Raw genomic sequence first — 20,260 nt, forward strand, 5'->3', positions numbered from 1 at the left:
AAGTAGTAGTTAAGGAAGATTAGTTAAACTAGGTATTTAATACTATAGTATATAAAAGATATATTAGGTAGTAATTAACACCTCTGGGAAAGAGCATAATAAGTAGAATTAATTACTTAGATAGTTTATAGTACTTCTAACAACTCTAAAATCTAAGGTTAGGATTATAGCTAAAGTACTTATCTAGTTAATATCTTATTAATTATATTATATAAGATTTATATTTATAAATTATATAAGATGTAATACTATGTATTATTAATATATTATATCTTTTAGTAATAAATATAAAATAACCTTATAATAGCCTTAGTAACTTCCTACTAAGCCCGAGGTAAACCTAAAAGACTTTTCCATCTTTGCCCTCGACAAGCAGGTCACTCTTGCTTGGGCTGGTAGCCCGGACTCTGATCCTGGGACAAAACGAATGCAGAAGCGAGATAATGCAATCTTTACTCAGGCCAACTTTACATTTCGATACCCTGTCGTCTCTCTCGATCATTCAGCCTTCGTCTCAACCGTCTCATGCACTAAGGGTGCATTAAGTGGTATTATATCGCATACGGCTGCCTAAAACTACGCCAAAACACAATGGAAGGTGGCGGGCAAGATTATCTTCATCACTTCAGCGGATGGCTGCGGAGAAGATCATGCCAATGACTTGTTCCTCGCTCAGTCCGTCAATTTCAACGGCGGCACCAAGACGTTCACTGCCAAGGGCTCTACTACCGAGTATGCTGACGTGTATAAGCGTTCAAGCTTGACTTTGGTGATATTGGAACGTTGAATGTTAGGCGTGCAATCGATAAGAGAGCTGTAAGTCATGAAGGATTCCGACTATCTTTTCGCTCGGAGCTGACATGCGACATAGATGTTCGAGCCTCTAAGTTCTAAGTTCTCTATGCTGATATAAGCTCTCAGCCACAAGTCTCAACAGCAAATAACACATCTTATTTATAACTCAGATATTATATTATAATACCTAACTAATTATTATAGTATAATACTAATATTATAAAAACCTAAAAGATAACTTAACTGCCTGCTATCACAGGATATAGGAAGCTTTAATATATCCCCTAAAATAATCTAACTTAGCATTAGGAAAATCAAGGACCTTATGAGATAGTAATAGAGCAAGATAAGGTTATATATACCTAAACGAAAGCTTATTTATATGGAATTTCCTAACTAATTCTAATAGTAGTATATTAATAGACTTCCCCTTAACCGAAGGTTACGTGAACAAGGCGTATTTAACTTCCAGGTAAGGCGCACAGCTTTCAGATTTATTGATAAATACTAATACATGAGAAAAGGTTAACTGAAGGTTTTGTGATAATATATATATCGGTGCTATTAAGGAAGAAGGTTAGAAAGAAGGTTTGGAGTAATCAAAAGGTCGTGGCGGTATTGGGTTTATGAGTTAATACTAAGGTTAGAAAATACACTTCTGATTTAATACAATGGATGTTCGAGCCTCACCGTCTCGATAAGCGAGCAAGCAAGACATGGACCTACGAATGGGATCAGTATCTCGACAAGTATTTCGGCACAGACGAAGATGCCCCGTGGCCGAATGCTGCAAAGCTCATTGAATGGGCTTCGGAAGGTGGCGAAGAGAATGATTCCTATGCGAAGGGCGAAGTCTCTGACCCGAACGGTCACCACAAACGCTGGGTAACTCCTCTCTGGCAGAACGTGATTTGTCCTACGGCTTGACCCTTGGCTGTGTCGAGTGTGGCTTCGGGGGTAAAGCTGCACTTACTGGCACCGTTGAAGTGAGCTTGTTCGGCGGCATAGAAGTAGCTCAGATCCTGTTCAACGCCCAGTTCAAAGCTGGGCTCAATTTCGGCCTGAAAGCCTTCGTCAAATATGAGAAGGAATGGACTATCCAGTTGGCAAGATCAGTCCTTGGAGCTTTGGTATACCGCTACTATGTACTGTTGGGCCTTACATTGGTCTGGACGTCAAGGCCAGAATGACGATCGAGGCAACTGGAACGCTGCTCATCGGAGCTTCGGTTGAGTGGGAGAATATCGGCATCTTGATCGATCTTGTCGACTCTGGAAACAATCACACCAATGGTCTCACTTCAGTCTTCAAGCACACCACTGAAGCCACAGGCGAGCTCAAGATGGAGGCATCTCTTGGCCTGCCTGCTAGTGTTGGGGTCGAACTCAAGCTCTTGTCCGGGTTATGGAAGGCCAAGGGAGGAGTTGTTGACACGTCGTCAGTTGTTCTTGAGGGTAGCTTCAAGATGAGTGCGACAGTTACTGACGACGGTGAGATCCTGGCCGATGTTGATGGTGATTGCCACGGAATTGCTTGGAACATTCATTTCGAGAACTCCTTCGATGCGTTTCTCACCATTGGTAAGAGTACAACGACGATCCCTTTGATAGATGCTCTCAAGAGTGATCCTATTGCTCAAGGTTGCATTGGCTACGTCAATGATGGAACTGGCGATGATGGGTCTAATGATGAGGGAGGTATGTCTGGAACCGGAATGGACTGCGGTGGTAGTGGTCTATTCGCTGATTGTGTTGGGTCACAACCGGCGCCTGTCTTTGACCCAACATCCAAGAAGAAGACTGGCAAGAAGCCTGACACCAAGTCCACTAAACAGAAGGGCACCGCTCAGAGCAAGTCCAGCAGCAGTGGGTAAGAAGGCTACCTCGAACAAGAAGTTCAAGACATCAACTGCCAGCAAGAAACCTACCAATACAAACACTAAGAAGCCGACCAAGACCTCGAGTGCTATAACAACCACTACCAAGAACACCAAAGCTACCCAGGCTGCGAACAAGAAAGCCAGTCCTGCCAAAGCATCCACAACGTCCAAGAAGGCTGCTGCAGCATGCACCCCCTCAGCTATCCCCAACACCAAAACCCCTCCACGTTCAGCTTGCAAGAGGAATGTGGCAAAGGCTCGTGTCCCCTCCAAGTCTATTATTGGTACAGCTTCTTCTGTGAAGAGCGTGAGCACTTGCGCCGAGACCTGCTTGAAGAGTAAGCAGTGTATGAGCTTTGGATATGGTGAGGATAAGACGTGCCAACTATATGAGAAGAACCTCAAGAGTCTTGGTGTCACATCTGGGAGGGGGAAGCAGGCCTCGTTGTTTTATGACAGGAAGTGCTATGCGTATAGCGAATGTTCCAAGTAGCATGGTAGATCTTGAGGATGCGCTGATGGGAACAGGCAGCAATCCTCAATTTGCATAATTTCTTTTGTCATTCAATACGATGCGTCACACTACGTATACATGTTCTCATATCTTATCATCATGGGTCTTTCTGCTGTGCGAGTATATACTGTGATGTATTGTCATCCGAGTCCACCAAGGTGTTTAACTATGTACGATGAAGGATGTGCTGGATCCCTCGGTAGGACTGGACCATTTGTATATAATAATACTTCCACCAGGTTGCAATGTACAAGGAATGTAAGATCTCCGTCCCCACGTCTCAAGTCCGAACCTCAAAGATAGTCAAATCATTGACGGCCTCCAAAGTTCGCGAACACTCAACTTATTTAACAGCGGAGCTTAGCGCTCTTGCCAGCAGCGGCGTTGAAGAAGCTCCAGGTCTCACCAGGGGCGAACTTCTGACCGTTGGCAGTAGGGTCGGCAACATGGCCACCGCCGTGGCCGATCCAGGTAACGGGCTTGCGGCTGCACGTATAAGAGGTCTTGACGTAGTTCTGGGCACCGGGCGCGGGATCGTTGACCTGCTTCTGCTGGCAGCCGTTGGTGCCGATCCACTTGTCGCGGAGCTGGCGGCCCTGCTGGATGCTGAGAACGTTGTCGGCGGATCCGTGGATGTGGAGGTAAGAGACGGGAGTGTTGCCACCGTTGCAGCCGGAGAGGAGAGCACCCGAGATGACAGCGACAGCAGCGAAGTCGTCTATGATGAGTTAGTATATATAGGACTGGTAGGATATCAGGATGATGACGTACTGGGTCGGGAGCAGGCGACACTGTGGCTCATGGCACCACCGTAGCTGAAGCCAGTAGCAAAGACTTGCTTTTCATCAATGCAGAGGTTCTGCTTGGCAAAAGCAAGCATCTGATCAGTGAAGGTGATATCCTCACCACCCTGGTTAGCCCAGCCAGCGTTGAGACCGTTGGGAGCAATGAAGATGGTGGAGTCGCCAGCCAAGTTGCGAAGACCATAGTAACCGCCCTGGACGACGTTGCCCATGTTTCCGCTGAGCCAGTGGTAGCCGAAGACGAGACGATGGGGCTTGTTGTTCTGGTAGTTGTTGGGCAGCTGGAGGGTATACTCGCGGTTCTTGCCGTTCACCTGCATGGTCTTGACGCCGCTGGAGGGAGGCTGCTTGCCACAGCCAGCTGAGGCAGCGTCGCCGAGCCCAGCTGAGGCGAAGAGGGCGAGGGTGAGGGTGAGAAGAGATCGCATTTTGAACGAAAGGACCGGGCCTGTTCTTGAGTTTCCTGGTGGAGAAGAAGAAGAAGAAGGTATTTGGTTCTGTCTAGCAGATCCTTGTGTGATGAAGAAGAATTGAATCTCTTGAAGGTGAAGAAGTAAAGATTATTATATAGTTCTCGTATCCCTCGACTTTGCCCTGATTTTCAGCTGCCGAAGCTTCACCCGTGCCAGCCCTGAATACTCCTCACCAGGGTTTCCCAAAGTGGCCATCCTGCACAGATCTTTGTCATGCGTAGAGTCCAAACAAGTTCACCCGGTAGTCAATCGATTGCTCTAAACAGCCGATAATGTCCATCAATGGTCGAATGAGGGATCCGGAGTCTGTGGGTCCGAGGGCTGTATCCCCTGTCGCACTGAGACTTGCATGGGGCTGTTTCGAAACAGCAATAGTTTCATTATTAGCCGGTTGACCATTTTCCATCAATTGCTGAGAACGTCTGTTTCTTGGACCATGGCACTGAAATCTCGCCTGCAATCATTGCCAAACAAGCGTAAAATTAGTGGCAATAGCTTATTTTTTCCAGGAAACTTGACATCGCAAACTGCGTACCGTTTGGGTGTTTGCCCCGAGCTGAATGCTTTTTTGGGCTTATCGATAAGCTGCCTCACTTCGGACGAGTTTTTCCTGATGGGGCGAGGCTGCAACGGGAGAATTGTTGAAGGCAGCCTGATGGCTATAGCAAACTTGAGATGTATAACACGATCAAGTATTTACCAATCATGGTATCAGTATTTTTCTGGAGCTCGTGTTGTGAGTCTATGCGCGCCTGTAGGAATTGAGTCTTGAAATGCATTGACAACAACGATCTACATGCCAAATGCAAGTAAGTGCGGAGGTGAAGAAACTGCTACGTTAACATTTTGTCAATTTAACCGTTTCTTGGCAAAAATTGGTAATAGCTGATAAAACGAGTATAGGGTGATTTCGACAGTGTCTGTGAGAGAAGCAGTCCTCTTAAATATATAAATTGTATTCTTGCTCCCGGGTAGAGCACGCAATCCCCCACGTCCCGCGGCTTGAAACGTGGCTTTGACGATAAGCCTTATCTTCATCCCAACTATTTTATCAGCCGTCATACATGGAACAGTGGAATAGACTTTGACCTGGCATAAATGGGCCGATTATGCAGCTGGGTTCACGTCCAAATCAAGGATGATTGACGTTTTTCCCGGCCCGTTGGACCGTTTGCCAAACCTGTTCCTGAAGTTGCTCTCGCTTCCCCACACTCTAGACTTGTCCCATTCCAGAACGGAGTCTAGCCTCCGTTTGGTAGACCTCGTGATAGGCCGACTAGGGAGTTCAACACCAAGCCTGGTAGGCGTCCCATATATAATCCAGGGGGGCTTGCCTTCCATGGCATCACTCCCGCGGGAAAATACCATGAACGAGCTTGAACGAGCAGGATAGTTTATCCAGAGCTCCGGATGCAACCCTCGATTCCATCAAGGATTGCCGAGCTTAGTGGAGAAAGCTGCCAAGAAAAACAAGGCGATGACAAATGATATACTAACCTGCGTTTGTTTCAGAGTGACAGTAGCAGGGATTCATCTCACTTCGGTGTCTTTTGGTTCCAGCATAGATAGCTAAGCTATGGCCAAGATGGTGGGAATTCCGTCGGCTCATGTTTAAAAAGCTCCGTTAGTCTGCAAGAAAGTGAGCCTTGCACTTGAGAAAAGGACCGACTATGTTCTTCGAATGTACGACAGCTTCATCGTAACTGGCCATTATTCTGAGTTGAAGTGAATGAGCTCCAGATTGAGGCCTCGATATGTTCACGGAGAAACTTCCGTGGTTCAATTTGGTATAGCATGTAAATAAATTCTCCTTTAGGAGATGAGTATAAAGGAACGGACAAGTTGTCGAGAATATAGTCCTTCATCAGAGATCCAAATCAATAGTAACTCATTGTCTATCTTCTCAGAACAAGCACTCTATCTCATACCAAACTCACAATGAAGGGCTCTCTTGTCTTCCTCGCCGGGCTTTTCGCCCCATTCGCCCTTGCTCAGTCTCTCTGCGACCAATACTCCTACTACGCCAACGGCGGCTACGAGTTCAACAACAACCGCTGGGGTCAGAGTTCTGGCTCTGGCTCTCAGTGCACTTACATCGACTGGTCCAACAGCAACGGCGCCGGATGGCACGTTGACTGGTCCTGGTCCGGCGGCCAGGACAACGTCAAGGCGTACCCCAACTCTGCTCTCCAGATTGGCACCAAGCGCATCGTCAGCTCCATCAGCAACATGCAGTCTGCTGCTGCTTGGTCCTACAGCGGTACCAACGTTCGCGCCAACGTTGCCTACGATCTCTTCACGGCTGCCGACCCCAACCATGTTACCTACAGTGGTGACTATGAGCTTATGATCTGGTGAGTGCCCCTGACTAACATCGGATATTGGTGTGATGCTAAGACGCTTTGGGATAGGCTCGCCCGATATGGCAACGTCCAGCCTATTGGATCTAAGCAGACCACCGTCAACATTGAGGGACGCAGCTGGGAGCTCTGGGTGGGCATGAACGGAAGCATGAAGGTCTTCAGCTTCGTCGCCTCCAGCCCTGTCAATAGCTTCAACTCTGATGTCAAGCAATTCTTCAACTACCTCGCCAACAGCCAGGGATACCCCGCCAGCAAGCAGTATCTCCTCAGTATGTATCTCTCTGCATTCTATGATGAACCCACCAACTAAAATTGCCACTACAGCCTTCCAATTCGGTACCGAGCCTTTCACGTAAGTCAACCTTGCTTCACCACGATAGACATGTACTAACCAGTCAATAGTGGAAGCAATGCTAAGCTCACTGTCACCAACTTCAATGCTCACGTCAACTAAATTTCGGGATCAATCATCTCTCGGGTGGAATAAATAAGGGCGTATACAATTCTATGTTACATATTTTCTTTTTACATATCACACTCAATAAGAGGCTATCGTAACCACTTTGAACTGTTCAGTGTGTATTGGCTAGTAGCATTCTTGGTGACTCTATGACAATACCAGCGGCAAAGCTCGAGGCAGTTACTCCTCTCATGTTCGAATAAGATAATGAGTCGTCAGACATCTGTAAATACTTCGGACACTTGGCTACGTGGCCTCTAGGCTCCCAATGGTCTTCTGGAGCTTGAACTTTGCTATCACCTGTGGAAACAGTGATATAGCTTTTGATCCAGAAACTTGACTCGATCATCTGCAAATCACATAGCAACACGTGCAGGAGGAATGAAGAACAAAAGAGTAAGCTTCTGTCAGGTAACAGGCAATATGAATGTGGTGTTCCTTGCACGATATATGCTTTCACTGACAGGGGCCTGTAAGGCTGGAAGCGGGAAAGAAGCTTTATGCAGCAACGTGAAGACAAATCAGCTTTCACGATGACTGTTAAAGTTTGCATTGCCACAAAGCATTTTAGGGACCAGACCCAAGATGCAAAAGCCATCATTTTTGAGCTTAAACCAAATTTAAATCCCAGGAACATTGATGGCACGACAGAGGTGACTGTTTGTAGTGCCTAGAGGTAAGCGTAGAGTATGGCGTTGTTATTGGACGTGTGACGTTCAACCTTTAGATAACAGAATGGTTTAAACTTTTGGTCTCTCACACAAAGCATACAATTGTCAGCGCAAGCCCTGAAACTGGCAACATGCTCTATTTTTCTCGCACTATTCAAGACCACTGCATCCCCGTCCCAGGAGCAATAGAACCTTAATTCATCCTCTTGTCAAACACACTTACACAACAATTACAAGTGCCAACACAAGTTCTCAACAATGAAGCTTACAATTCTTTTCCCCACTGCCATATCGATGGCTACCTTGGCAATTGATAAGGCAGTCAATGAAGAGTCGGATGCGCGGATGAATGGCACATCGAAGTTCCCTAGATGGCCCAAGCCTACTAAGAAGCACGCGCCCAAATGCATCTAGGCTGCGAGACGAAACGCAGGCAAGGAGTTTTATGGTTGTATGTCAACAGTTCCCCTGCCGGTTTATTGAAGTGGCACTGACATGTATGCAAAAAGTGGGAAACTGCGAGGACGACTACTTTTTAAAGGAGAGAAACGGTGGGCCGAATGCGCAGGTAACTGCCACATTGTTGGGAGGCGAGAGTGGACTGTCGACCCCCAATGTCCGCTTTACTACTGCTATGTAAGAAGAAGTAACCCGTTTTCCTTTCGTGAAAGACAGTTACTGATATTACAAGCCCCATGGCCCGAAATAATTTGGTTCATCATAATGATGAATGAACCACGGAGGGATAACTATGTCATCGAGCGACCACTGGTTGGGATAAGAGGATAGGCTTTTAAATAGATTGGCGCTCATTATCGATCTATATCAAACAGAAAATAGCTCCACCATTGGTGGACCGTCTTTTATCCCACTTGATACCATTAACAATCCAAGTAAACCGCTTAAGGACTGTCAGCACATCCAATTGATCAACAGGGCCATGAAGAAGATTTAACCTACCGTTGGCGTAAAGCGAATACGAATCAGCATTATAAAGGCAAGACAGAGGATCCAGAGCAGTAGAGTTCTCATAGCCATAAGCATAATCCTGAGTTGAAACCTCCTGCTCATACACGGCTCTAGCATGCGTCATCTCGTGAATCGTGGTGGTGGCATGGTCCTGCTTATGGCACTTTTGTGGCAAAGGTGGCAGCGTGTCGTAGAACAGCGGACACATGGTGACATAGCCATTGACCCAGGTCGTGTAAGCGATCAACGGACCGTCGCTCTCACAGTATCCAATCTCATCGCTGCAAAAAACTCGTGTGTTGCCACTGTCCGAAGTAGAACACTCTTCAGCAACGGCGAGAAGTCGGCCTGCCACGTGTTCGCGAGCCTTGGTCTCGTTGGACTTGAAGTACTCGACGAATCTCGCGGAGTGAACGTCAGACGCATCTCTTGCTGCGGCTCGAGCAAGAGTTTCGCAGTTCTTCACGCTGTTGGCTGTGAGTTCGAGCTTGTCGGCGGTGCATGAGTCTTCCTGGAGAATGGTACGCTTTGATGCTTGTTGCTTTGCCTCGGCTGATGAAGCTTTGGCAATCTTGATAGAGATGGGTTCAGACTTCAGCGACATGGGAGTTGGCTTGCTGGATTCCTCAGATACGGCAGGGAGACTACCCTCGGCATACACAGAGTATGTCCCGGGTTTCAAGTCATAAATGGTCGACAAGTCAACAACTCGAAAGATAGATGACCCAGTTTTGAGCGTCTCAAAGTGATTGGTATCGAGTCCATCGTAGTACAGGCTCAGCTCAATGCCCATGAAAGGCACCTCATTTCCTACCTTATGTTAGCAACCAGAAATTTAGTTCCAGAGGGTTACGTGCCGCTCTCGTCCTCCAATGAGAGTTTCTTGACAGGTCGCTCGTCAAGAATTGTACCGATCTTGAGGAGACTCAGATCAGTAGGTCCGGCGTTCTTAATGGAGACATTGATCTGCGTCGATTGCCCAGAAACAGGCTCCAGGGAGACGGTCAAAGCGTCGCTGTTTCGCGCGTGCTTGTAGTGAGGCAAATGCGCTCGAACGCCAGAAGCAAGGAAGGCAATACAAGCCAATGTCGGATAAAAGCGCATCGTGAATTCGTGAATGAGAGAGAAATAGTTCTGTGCCATTTAAACACAGCTGATCCGGCAATGCTTTATGGCAAAGGGGAGACGACAACGCTCGAGCCCCTTATACGGGGCAGATGCCTAGAACAGAAATGAACTCCCTGCCAAGAGTCGTGATACGAGGTCGAACCCTGTCAACATGGTTACATTCTTAGCATGGACTTTATTATATATCTATTTATATTATAAAAATACAGAACTAGTAATTTATATAACACGTTACTTATCTCTATATAAAATATAATAAACTTACTAAGATACCCTTTATTTAAAGCTAAAGCTTCTTCTCCTCATCTTCCATCTGCCTGATACCCTCAGTCCAGTCCTTATATACACCCTCAGGCAACACCCCTCTTAAGGGCAGCCGACCTCCAGATAAATGTCCAAAACCCAAGACCCTAAATATGCCCTCGCGGATACCTAGAACACCATACTTAACAATGAATTCCTCAGCCGTAGATACTTTCCATTGCAGCCTCTGCACTTCTTCCAGGGCTGATCCGTCCAGTGGTCGTTTGGCCGTGAGCGAAAACAGGCGAGCTACCGTCTTTGGGAAAATGGCTGCGAGACCATCGATGACGCCAGCAGCATTGAACGTAACGACAGGACCGAGCTGTTGGCCAAAGCCGGAGAAGACACGGAACTTGAAATGGGCAACGTTGGGGTGAAAGGGATAGTTGAAGATGGTGGGAAACGTTTCCATGGGACCTGTTACATGTGAGAATGTATGATCAGAGATCGAGGTATCTGGGCAACAAACATCTTGCACCCAACAATATTAGGATGCTGTGCCAACTTGACATAGCTGTCAATGCTAATTGTCAAGTTATTCGTTACGCCCGGATAATTGTAACTAAGAACCCGGATGAGCTTGATACCTCTTTTAGATCAGGCTACGCTCTCACAGTAGTATTGGCAGAGGACTATTGTCAGCGACTAAACTGAACCACTCAACTAAGTTATCCTGTGTTACGGCACCGCCAAAGTAGCCTGGCGCAAGCACAAGTCCCCACTGGGCTCCCGCCTGCTGAGCACCGCGAAGCCACTCCAGCGTCTCATCAACACTGTTGACGAGCACTCCCGCCATAATCGGGTAGTCTTTGTACCCTGCCTCGTCGAGAGCCTTACGTACACCCGAGATCAGGTCGACACGTTCGGCGCTCGACATGTGAATGGCCTCGCCTGTGGAGCCCATGAGCACCAAGCCCGTGATGCCCGACTCGGCGAGGTACACACTATGGCTGGCCTGCGTGGCTACGTCGACGGCAGGCTGTAAGTCGGGAGCTCGGGGCTTATCCTTGAAGAATGTCGGCACGGGCACGAAGACGCCGTCGGGAGGAACGCGAGACGCCATGTTGGTCTAGTCGTATTCAGTGTGTAGATTTTATAAGCATATGGAAGACCGGCGTCGCAAGGTTCAGCTTCTAAGAGTATATGATAATGCGAAAGCTGGGATAAATGCAGCTTGCTTCTTACGCTGTATCAGGCGGATATATATAAGACAGATCTCTGATGAGCCATGTGGTACGATTTAGGTGGAGTATCTTGTGAGGTTTGAAAACGGAACGATTAATGCCCGTGGTAAGGATATGCCACCTTTGTGCAATGCCGACACACGGATGTTCTGGGTAGTGCGATGGAAACAGTTGGTGGGCGGCTGGTGAGTTATGTCTACACGGAGCCGCGTGCCCGGAATGGATGACCAGTCAGCACGATGCGCCATTGGACGGTTTAGTCAGGCTACCCTTATTGCGATACGTTAAGTGGCGGCGTTGCTGTGGCCGACGGATGAGTATTTTCCGACGGATGTCAAGTCATTGGTCCATTGGTTCCGACCACCTCATCCGAAAAGGCCATACCCAATATGGTGGGTGGCAGTGGCACCAATCATTCAGTACGGTACGTTATCCAACTCAACTCTTGCACCGAGTTACTGCTGGCCCATGCGACACTGGTTCATCACACTGGCGGCTCCAAGGCTTAGCGCGTCGAACCATCTACTCCCCCGCATGATTATCTCTCGATAGTTGGCTAACCCCGGAATTGTCTTGTTCCCCATGGGGAAACGCGATCAGTCGAAGCCTTGTCTACTGGCAGCCATCTTTTCTTTGTGGCTGTCCGCTCCTTACTCATAAAAGGCCCTCGACCCGTCCCAAGATAACCGAGACACTTCTATACACGGGCAACTATCCAACACTGCTTCATCAATTCACCGACTTTTACAATGACTCTCAGCGTCGAGTCAATTCGGGGCACGGCCGACGTGTCCAAGATCGAGGCCCCCATCACCTGGAAGGCGTATCTATGCTGTGTCTCGGCTGCCTTTGGCGGCATATTCTTTGGCTATGATATTGGCTGGATGGGTGGTGTACTTGGCATGCCCTACTTCATCCAGCAGTACACTGGAATTGAATATGACTTTGCCGCTGGAGCCCCTGTCGATGGCTCGCGCCCTTTCGCCATCCCGTCTTCCGACAAGTCGCTCATGACCTCGATTCTCTCGCTGGGAACCTTTCTCGGAGCCATCGTTGCAGGCGACCTTGCCGACATGCTGGGCCGTCGTATCACCATTCTTATGGGCTGTGGCATATTCTCGGTCGGTGTGGTCCTCCAGATTGCCAGCAGCGGTCAATTGGCCGTCATGGTTCTCGGACGGCTCGTCGCTGGACTGGGTGTTGGCTTCGAATCAGCTGTTATTATTTTGTACATGTCTGAAGTATCACCTAAGAAGATCCGTGGTGCTGTTGTTTCTGCATATCAATTCTGCATGTAAGTTATATTCATACCAGCTATCCCTAAGGAAATACTGGAGAAGCACTGATACGGTTACTGAAGCACTATTGGGCTCCTCTTGGCAAACTGCGTTGTCTATGGAACTCAGAATATGAGCAGCACCGCATCTTACCGCATTCCTATAGGCCTCCAGTTCCTTTGGGCCATCAGTCTAGCCGTTGCTCTCTTTATTCTTCGTAAGACTCTCTGCAGGTCCTCGAGAACAACACTAATCAGCAAATTCCAGCCGAATCACCACGATATTTTGTCAAGAAGGGTGATATTCAGAAAGCGACCGAGTCTCTCTCCTACATTCGAGGACAGCCTCCCACCTCCGAGTACATCCAGGATGAACTCGCGGAAATCATCGCGAACCATGAATACGAACGGACCGTGACTCCTGACACTGGCTATGTCAACTCGTGGCTCGTCTGCTTCAAGGGCCCCATCACCAGCCCCAGCTCCAACATCCGAAGGACAATCGTAGGAGCTGGAATTCAGGGAATGCAGCAACTATCAGGCATGAACTTCATATTTTATTATGGCACAACATTCTTCCAGCAACTGGGAACCATCTCCAACCCGTTTCTCATATCGCTTATCACAACTCTGGTCAACGTCTTCTCCACTCCTCTTGCTTTCTGGACCATTGAGCGATTCGGACGCCGACCACTGCTCATTTATGGTGGCCTTGCCATGTTCTGCATGCAGTACATCATTGGTGCTGTCGGAACTGCCATGCCCAATGATGAAACAGCTGTCAAGGGCATGATCGCTGTCATCTGCTTCCAAATCTTCTTCTTTGCCACCACCTGGGGACCTGCTGCGTGGGTCGTTGTAGGAGAAGCGTTTTCTCTTCCGATCCGCTCCCGTGGCATCGCCATTTCGACGGCTTCGTGCTGGTTCTGGAACTGTGTGCTTGCAGTCATCCCTCCTTACATGACTGGAGATGAGAAAGGTGCGGTTAACCTTGGGCCTAAAGTTTTCTTCTTCTGGGGAGCACTCTGCTTTCTGGGTGCTATTTTTGCTTACTTTCTTGTTCCTGAGATGAAAGGGCTCTCCCTCGAACAGGTCGACCGCATGCTTATGGAGACGAGCCCGCGCAAGAGCGCCAGATGGGTTCCTACTACTACCTTTGCTCAAGAGATGGGACATACCGAGGAGAAGGGTGGCGTAATTCATGCTGAGGGCAACCAGGTCTAAAGCTAGACTACAGTTATACCCTCAATTTATTCATGTCACGATTATGGAAGTTTTGCAGACTGGCACTAGTAGAACCAGTTTTAGTTAGTGGCTTATTTGGTTAGAGTTTAGTTGCTACTATGAGACGTTCAATCAAATTACGCTCAAACTTCTCTTACACAGTAATTACTCCCTTTTTTTTAATTGAACTTACTGCTTTAACAATACGGTCTGCCTCTCTCTTGTCTTTCGACAAAGTTCAGAGCTGGCCCCAAGTTCTTTCATTGTCGGTAAATAAGGCGTGATACTCTCCTCAGACGTCACTCTATAATAAAAGATTGTGCTCTAATTAAAGTTTAATTGACTAACTTCTATCATGTTGAACGCAATCGAAGGAGGACGTGTCAGCAGCAAGCTAAAAGGCCGAATCAAGGCTTCCCCGCACTTGAGACGGATATTAATTATCCGACGGAAAACCAGCAGCTTATCAGCTGGTTTTCCTCGGATCTTCCGCCTCAATTCACTTTGCTCCGATCTTTTCTTTATCGCCGACCAAGTTAATAAATCAGCTAATATGGAGGAAATATCCGTCTCGGAACAGACCGTGTCTTCTCCTCACAGGGACCAGGGCGGCTTCATTCTGCATACACTTTCCAACTCGGCCCGGCCAAACGGTCGGATCCGTGTGACGCGTGCGTGCGATAGATGCAAGAAGTAACACGGACACGCCCACTTTTTGTTGGTCACTGGCTGACTCGTCCAGGAGAAAAGTGCGATGTAACGGCCAACAGCCATGTAATGTCTGCGCGGAAGCAAGGGCCTCGTGCTCCTTCAACGCCACGCATACTAGAGGGAGGAGGCCCAACGTCCGAGTCTCTCGACCTGGTCTTCCACCGCAGATAGCGCCGAATTCGGCAACAAGGAGAGCGTCGTTGAATGATCTGAGTAGCCACACGGCTTTGGAAGACCTGGACCAGCCAGTGCCTGGGGGAGACTCGCTGATCACTACCGAGCCTGCTTCTCGCACGTCGCCTGAACCAACCCAGACAGATCTCCAAGGCTATTATGTTGGTTCTTCGTCTGGTATCTCATTTCTATCCAGGATCCAGAAACGGTTTGGCGAGACCGTCTCTTTCCCCCATGGCCTCTCCGTTTTCAACTTTGGAGACGCTCCATTACCTGGGGGCGAAGCCTATCACAACTCGGCCGGCACTACACAGCCCTGCCTCGACCTGGCATTCTTCTTCCTGCTCGAACGGCAAAGCACGACTCGACTGGTCCAGAGATATTTCGACTTTGCAGTCCCTGTGGACCGGTTCCTGCATCGACCAACTATTGAGCGACGGCTCGACGAGTTCTACGAGACGAAGGGCGCAATGTATGATAAGGATACTGCGCCTGCCGAGAGATCTGTTCTCTTCATGGTCTTTGCGATTGCCCAGGAACACATGGTAACCAAGTTATCCCAGTCAGGTGTCGATACCAGGTACGTCGAGTGATCTTCAGCACAACAAGGCATCTCTTTGACTGATGATTCAGTGTGCGATACTTTCGAGCTGCTGACCACCAACTCTCCATGGAGTTGGGCGCCGTGCGACTAGCGAGCGTTCAAGCCCGTCTCTGCCAATGCCTCTGGCTCCTCTCGCAGTCACGAATAAACCATTGTTGGAGCCTCTTCGGTACCGTCGCTCGTCTAGCCCTCGCTCTCGGTCTCCATCGCAGCCGAAACGCTAGATCCGACTCCATGTCGCGAGTTGAGATTGAGTGTCGCCGAAGAACATTTTGGAGTGCGTATAGTCTCGACAACTACCTCAGTGCAGCTCTCGGGAGGCCTCGAACCTTTCACGACAGAGACATCGACCAGAAACTCCCATCATGTGTTGATGACGACGACATTGATAACGCGGACGAGTCAATATCCTCTCCTTCGAGACCGCTACTAACCTTCTCATCCGGGCCGGTTGCTTATGCTAAGTAAATACCATAAATACAGAGTTTCCACTGCGAACTGACAATTGACTTACAGGCTATCGCGTATACTTGGCGGAATATTGGTGGACGTCTACTCAATTGAACCAATGACTGTAACCCAGCGACTCACCCATACAGCCAAATATATGCAAGAGCTCAAGAGCTGGAGATCGCAAATGTCGAACTTCCTCGATCAAGATCCCGCAATCGCTGCACAGTTGATCTTGATCTATCAGCGACAGCGTAACGTGCTCAACCTTGCCTACTGGCATACAGTCATTCTGACCAATCGCCCTTTGCTGCTCAGCAACTTTGCAAGACTTACCAGTAGTAGACGACAAGTCGAGGATGAGCGAAAAGCACAGCTCGACGAGAGCGCTGCGGACTGTCTCAACGCGGCAATGAATATTGTTGGCATAGTGGACATGCTCGTACAATCCAAACAGCTGTTTCGAGCTTTCTGGGTAACCTCTAGGAATCAGACACGTATCCAAGCTCTGGCTAATACTCTTCCAGTTCACCCCTTACTTTGCCTTTTCTGCTTGTGTCATTCTTTATGTCTACACAATCCAGCGCAGCAGAGAGCAGCAAGTCGTGTATCAGGCATATTTTGAAGCTGCTGAGCGTTGCCAGCAACAGATCGTAGATATAGCCGGAGAAGGAACTCTGACTTCTCGATATTGCCTCGTCTTGGAAGAGCTTCGTGCCGAGGTTGTTGCACAGAGAGGACTCGCCCAGAATCTCACACAAGTTCAATCGTCGATAGATGCGAGAACCCATGTTAATGTATCTCGCGCTCATGATGCTGAGACAATGGCAGAGGCTGGGTTAAGTATGGACGTGCCTGATTTTTCAGGAATGGGTTCTTTGGACGACTGGCATGTCAGCCCGTCCGATTCTCTAGAAGATATCACAGGCTGGGGCCAGTTTGATGCTATGGTAAGCTTCCACTCAAGATGCAAAATGATGAGTATTAACATGATGGGGAACAGGTGGTATCTGGCTTTAATGGCGAATATCCGTTCATCATGGGTGACATCACTTAGTTTGTCGAGTATGATTTTACTGAGTCAGCTATGGTTACTCTAAACCACTGGGTCAACATAGGAGGTTTATAAATTGTAGCTATAGCGACCAGGACTGTTATGATTTGAACGGATCCTACTGCCACTAGACGATTGTGAGAGCAAACTCTCGTTGGACTCTGGGTAGTATTGCAGTCGCCACCAGGATACGTATGGGGGTCGACGGATAATTTTAGTAACCGGAGCTTGTATCCGTCCGCATCCGTCGGAAATGCATCTTCCGACTACCCCCTCCCGAGCATCGGAGTTATGGTAAAGCAAGCTGAATGCTTTTATTACAAAGACATGAGGTTGGTGGAAATATGTCTCAAACCAGTTCATTCTCGAATCACTTCTCATACATCCAACATGTCTGTTAGTGGAAAGGTATATGCTGTGACCGGTGGTGCAAGCGGCATCGGCCTTGCAACAGCCAAGCTCCTCTCCGATCGCGGGAACACAGTCTGCATCGCTGACGTAAACACAACCGCTCTCAATCAAGCGGAGGAACATTTCAACTCTAGGACGCCAGAGGCTCAATTTTCGGTCACTAGAGTCGATGTGTCCGACAGAGGCCAGGTGGAATCGTGGATTACCAACATCAAGAGCCAGTTTGGCCGTCTAGACGGAGCAGCCAATATTGCAGGCATCATCGGCAAAGGCCATGGCAAAGAGCCCCTTACAGAGCTAGAGGACGATGAGTGGTTCCAGATTCTCAACATAAACTTGACTGGAATGATGTATTGTCTTCGTTCAGAGCTTAAACATATCGAGGATGGTGGATCAATCGTCAACATGGCATCTATCCATGCTACAACCGGTAAGCCTTGCTATCTGGACTCGTTCTTCGTAACAATCTAAGTGTGAAAAGGAATAGCGAACCATGCGGCCTACGCCGCAAGTAAGCACGGGGTCTTGGGCCTCACTCGCGTTGCAGCCAAGGAGAACGGCCATCGAGAGGTCCGCGTCAACGCAGTAGCACCAGGCCCGATTTACACTCCATTGATGCAAGGGTATTGGGACAGAACGGAGCGCCCAGTTGATGCGCCGTTCGAAGAGCCTATTGCGTTTCAACGCTACGGTACTGCCGAAGAGGTAGCAAACGTGGTTGGCTTTCTACTTGGTCCGGAGAGTAGTTTTGTCAGTGGAAGTTGTTACTCTGTTGACGGGGCTTGGATATAGTAAAGTCATGTCTTGAACTAGATATGGAATGTGATTATTAACACATACATCTTGACCTTATTTTACTCGATATCGCCTCGTTGGGTATGATATACTGTATACATAGTGTAGTTTATAAGATCTCAATTAATCAACTTCCACGTTTGCAAGTCAAGCCGCTTTGCTACCAATGAAGACAATACCACTTCCGTGAAATAAGCAGACACTTGGGCATCTGCAACGGAAGGCCTTTCTACAAGAAGAATTTCAGATCTCTCATAACTGTTTCTACGAAACACTACGTAATTCAAGGAAGTATGTCTGTCGATTTATAATATATCTCTGACAGGCAGAAGTTGCCCAATATCTCACCACTCGCGAAGCTCCCCACAAGGTCCTCTAAACTCAGGCACAGGCCAGCTCTTTGCATCCTCAGATAGTCGCCTGACTTCCTCCTCGTTGATCTCAATGCCTAGCCCTGGACCGGTCAAGATGTCAATATGACCCTCTCGTACATCCCAGACTTCGGGATTTGCGATGTAACTGGTGATATCATGCCCCCCATTATTATAGTGCATACCGATACCCATTTCCTGGATAGCAAAGTTGGGCAGTGTTGTATCTACCTGTATATTTGCTGCCAGAGCAATAGGGCCCAGGGGACAATGAGGAGCAAGGCCGACATCATATGTCTCAGCCGCGGCTCCAATACGCCTCATCTCTGAGATTCCTCCAACGTGGCATATATCTGGCTGCAAGATATCCACTGAACCATTCTCGAGGAAGGGTCTGACGTCCCATCGACTGTAGAGTCGCTCCCCCAGAGCAATTGGGACAGTTGTCAGTTCAGACAGCTGCTTGATACCGGTGATGTTCTCTGAGAGAAGAGGTTCTTCGATAAACAGTGGCTCATATGGTTCCAGAGCTTTGACAAGGCGTTTGGCCATCGGTTTGTGGACACGGCCATGGAAGTCAACCGCGGCATCCAATCCAAATTCCTTGACTGCCTGGACTCGAGCAATGACTTCCTTAAAGACCGAAGGTGAGTCCAGCCACGCCGTATCTGCTGTGCCATTCATTTTAACTGCTAGAAACCCTTGGTCCTTGCGGGCTTGACTACTGGACATGAGTATAAAATGCCCTAACAAGGAGCATTGTGACTTACGCTTGAGCCTCTACAGCGTTCGGCCTGTCACCACCGATCCAAGCGTAGACGCGGATCTTGTTCCTGACCTTGCCACCCAGTAGCTGGTATATTGGTACATTGAGCTTCCTCGCTTGTTTCTGGTCAGCGAAACATACTCCCTGTCAACAGAAACGGGAGTATTTCCATCCCATAGCGACCTAGAGCTTCTGCATACCTTTCAAATCCCAGAGCGCAATGTCAATGCCAGACAAGGCGCTCATAAATACCGGGCCTCCGCGGTAAAACCCACCGCGCCAAGACAGTTGCCAGATGTTTTCAATATCGCTGTTCCACGTTACTCATGAGCTTGCGTCGGAAAAGAAAAAGAGACGTAACTTACTCAGCGTCAAGACCCGTGTATCTCTCAGACCAGGCATCAAGGCAGCCTTCAACCGCATTGGTGTGACCTTCGAGAGAAGCCTCACCCCATCCAAAGGCACCAGTATCGTCTGTGATTTTGACGAACAGCCATCGAGGCGGAACACGGAAATACTCGATCGATGCAATCTTACCCATGATGAATTGGAGGCACAGCACCAAGTCTGATGGCTGAGAAAATAATGGAAGTTTATCGATGGCCTGGAGTAACTGGGGAATTGGGACAAGCCTGCAAGTCTTTGGCTAAATGCATGGGATCTGAGTCGGGCGGATAGGTCTTACGACGACCCTATCCATATTCGGCTTTTCCGACGGCTTCCGAGACACGGATCTCGTCAGCAGCTATCCGATTGGCCATTGGTGGAGCAGATAGGGTAGATGCATTTCCTGGTCTCTGATATTAATCTGCAGTAGGTATTAATAATTAATAAAAATAGTTATATTTATTTTTATATCGGGACCTTAAGTTAATTTAATCA

The 20,260-nt window shown here is 48.2% G+C and overlaps 10 protein-coding genes across 10 annotated transcripts; 6 read left to right on the top strand and 4 right to left on the bottom strand.

Annotated features, from left to right (window-relative positions):
- Window positions 1-443: 443 nt before the first annotated feature.
- On the top strand, window positions 444-887 carry FOXG_22802 (uncharacterized protein; the record flags this gene model as incomplete). Its single annotated transcript, XM_018403216.1, has 3 exons — window positions 444-536; window positions 599-732; window positions 872-887. The coding sequence occupies 3 exons, from the start codon at window positions 444-446 to the stop codon at window positions 885-887; spliced, it is 243 nt and encodes an 80-aa protein (XP_018258389.1).
- A 583-nt stretch (window positions 888-1,470) lies between these two features.
- On the top strand, window positions 1,471-3,167 carry FOXG_17402 (uncharacterized protein; the record flags this gene model as incomplete). Its single annotated transcript, XM_018397406.1, has 4 exons — window positions 1,471-1,680; window positions 1,740-1,925; window positions 1,976-2,664; window positions 2,711-3,167. The coding sequence occupies 4 exons, from the start codon at window positions 1,471-1,473 to the stop codon at window positions 3,165-3,167; spliced, it is 1,542 nt and encodes a 513-aa protein (XP_018258390.1).
- A 123-nt stretch (window positions 3,168-3,290) lies between these two features.
- Window positions 3,291-5,298, bottom strand: FOXG_17403 (uncharacterized protein). Its single transcript, XM_018397407.1, has 3 exons — window positions 5,000-5,298; window positions 3,960-4,918; window positions 3,291-3,906 (listed from the first exon to the last, which is right to left on the bottom strand). Exons 2-3 carry the CDS (start codon window positions 4,417-4,419, stop codon window positions 3,536-3,538), a joined length of 831 nt encoding a protein of 276 aa, XP_018258391.1. The 5' UTR covers window positions 4,420-4,918; window positions 5,000-5,298; the 3' UTR covers window positions 3,291-3,535.
- Window positions 5,299-6,335: 1,037 nt separating this feature from the next.
- On the top strand, window positions 6,336-7,389 carry FOXG_17404 (murein transglycosylase). The gene is made up of 4 exons (XM_018397408.1): window positions 6,336-6,818; window positions 6,876-7,096; window positions 7,152-7,179; window positions 7,230-7,389. Exons 1-4 carry the CDS (start codon window positions 6,403-6,405, stop codon window positions 7,279-7,281), a joined length of 717 nt encoding a protein of 238 aa, XP_018258392.1. The 5' UTR covers window positions 6,336-6,402; the 3' UTR covers window positions 7,282-7,389.
- A 1,239-nt stretch (window positions 7,390-8,628) lies between these two features.
- FOXG_17405 (uncharacterized protein) lies at window positions 8,629-10,064 on the bottom strand. Its single transcript, XM_018397409.1, has 3 exons — window positions 9,785-10,064; window positions 8,919-9,737; window positions 8,629-8,859 (listed from the first exon to the last, which is right to left on the bottom strand). Exons 1-3 carry the CDS (start codon window positions 10,029-10,031, stop codon window positions 8,840-8,842), a joined length of 1,086 nt encoding a protein of 361 aa, XP_018258393.1. The 5' UTR covers window positions 10,032-10,064; the 3' UTR covers window positions 8,629-8,839.
- A 214-nt stretch (window positions 10,065-10,278) lies between these two features.
- On the bottom strand, window positions 10,279-11,727 carry FOXG_17406 (uncharacterized protein). Its single transcript, XM_018397410.1, has 3 exons — window positions 10,973-11,727; window positions 10,828-10,920; window positions 10,279-10,775 (listed from the first exon to the last, which is right to left on the bottom strand). The coding sequence occupies exons 1-3, from the start codon at window positions 11,419-11,421 to the stop codon at window positions 10,517-10,519; spliced, it is 801 nt and encodes a 266-aa protein (XP_018258394.1). The 5' UTR covers window positions 11,422-11,727; the 3' UTR covers window positions 10,279-10,516.
- Window positions 11,728-11,977: 250 nt separating this feature from the next.
- FOXG_17407 (uncharacterized protein) lies at window positions 11,978-14,196 on the top strand. The gene is made up of 3 exons (XM_018397411.1): window positions 11,978-12,836; window positions 12,903-13,036; window positions 13,087-14,196. The coding sequence occupies exons 1-3, from the start codon at window positions 12,292-12,294 to the stop codon at window positions 14,040-14,042; spliced, it is 1,635 nt and encodes a 544-aa protein (XP_018258395.1). The 5' UTR covers window positions 11,978-12,291; the 3' UTR covers window positions 14,043-14,196.
- A 362-nt stretch (window positions 14,197-14,558) lies between these two features.
- On the top strand, window positions 14,559-17,298 carry FOXG_17408 (uncharacterized protein). The gene is made up of 6 exons (XM_018397412.1): window positions 14,559-14,735; window positions 14,785-15,507; window positions 15,561-15,995; window positions 16,048-16,456; window positions 16,509-16,931; window positions 16,985-17,298. The coding sequence occupies exons 1-6, from the start codon at window positions 14,596-14,598 to the stop codon at window positions 17,036-17,038; spliced, it is 2,184 nt and encodes a 727-aa protein (XP_018258396.1). The 5' UTR covers window positions 14,559-14,595; the 3' UTR covers window positions 17,039-17,298.
- A 43-nt stretch (window positions 17,299-17,341) lies between these two features.
- FOXG_17409 (uncharacterized protein) lies at window positions 17,342-18,238 on the top strand (the record flags this gene model as incomplete). Its single annotated transcript, XM_018397413.1, has 2 exons — window positions 17,342-17,876; window positions 17,928-18,238. Exons 1-2 carry the CDS (start codon window positions 17,363-17,365, stop codon window positions 18,236-18,238), a joined length of 825 nt encoding a protein of 274 aa, XP_018258397.1. The 5' UTR covers window positions 17,342-17,362.
- A 251-nt stretch (window positions 18,239-18,489) lies between these two features.
- Window positions 18,490-20,022, bottom strand: FOXG_17410 (galactonate dehydratase). Its single transcript, XM_018397414.1, has 4 exons — window positions 19,744-20,022; window positions 19,579-19,688; window positions 19,383-19,494; window positions 18,490-19,333 (listed from the first exon to the last, which is right to left on the bottom strand). The coding sequence occupies exons 1-4, from the start codon at window positions 19,917-19,919 to the stop codon at window positions 18,586-18,588; spliced, it is 1,146 nt and encodes a 381-aa protein (XP_018258398.1). The 5' UTR covers window positions 19,920-20,022; the 3' UTR covers window positions 18,490-18,585.
- Between the last annotated feature and the right edge of the window lie 238 nt (window positions 20,023-20,260).

Source organism: Fusarium oxysporum, genomic scaffold, assembly GCF_000149955.1.
Source record: "Fusarium oxysporum f. sp. lycopersici 4287 supercont2.49 genomic scaffold, whole genome shotgun sequence".
Classification (NCBI taxonomy): domain Eukaryota; kingdom Fungi; phylum Ascomycota; class Sordariomycetes; order Hypocreales; family Nectriaceae; genus Fusarium; species Fusarium oxysporum.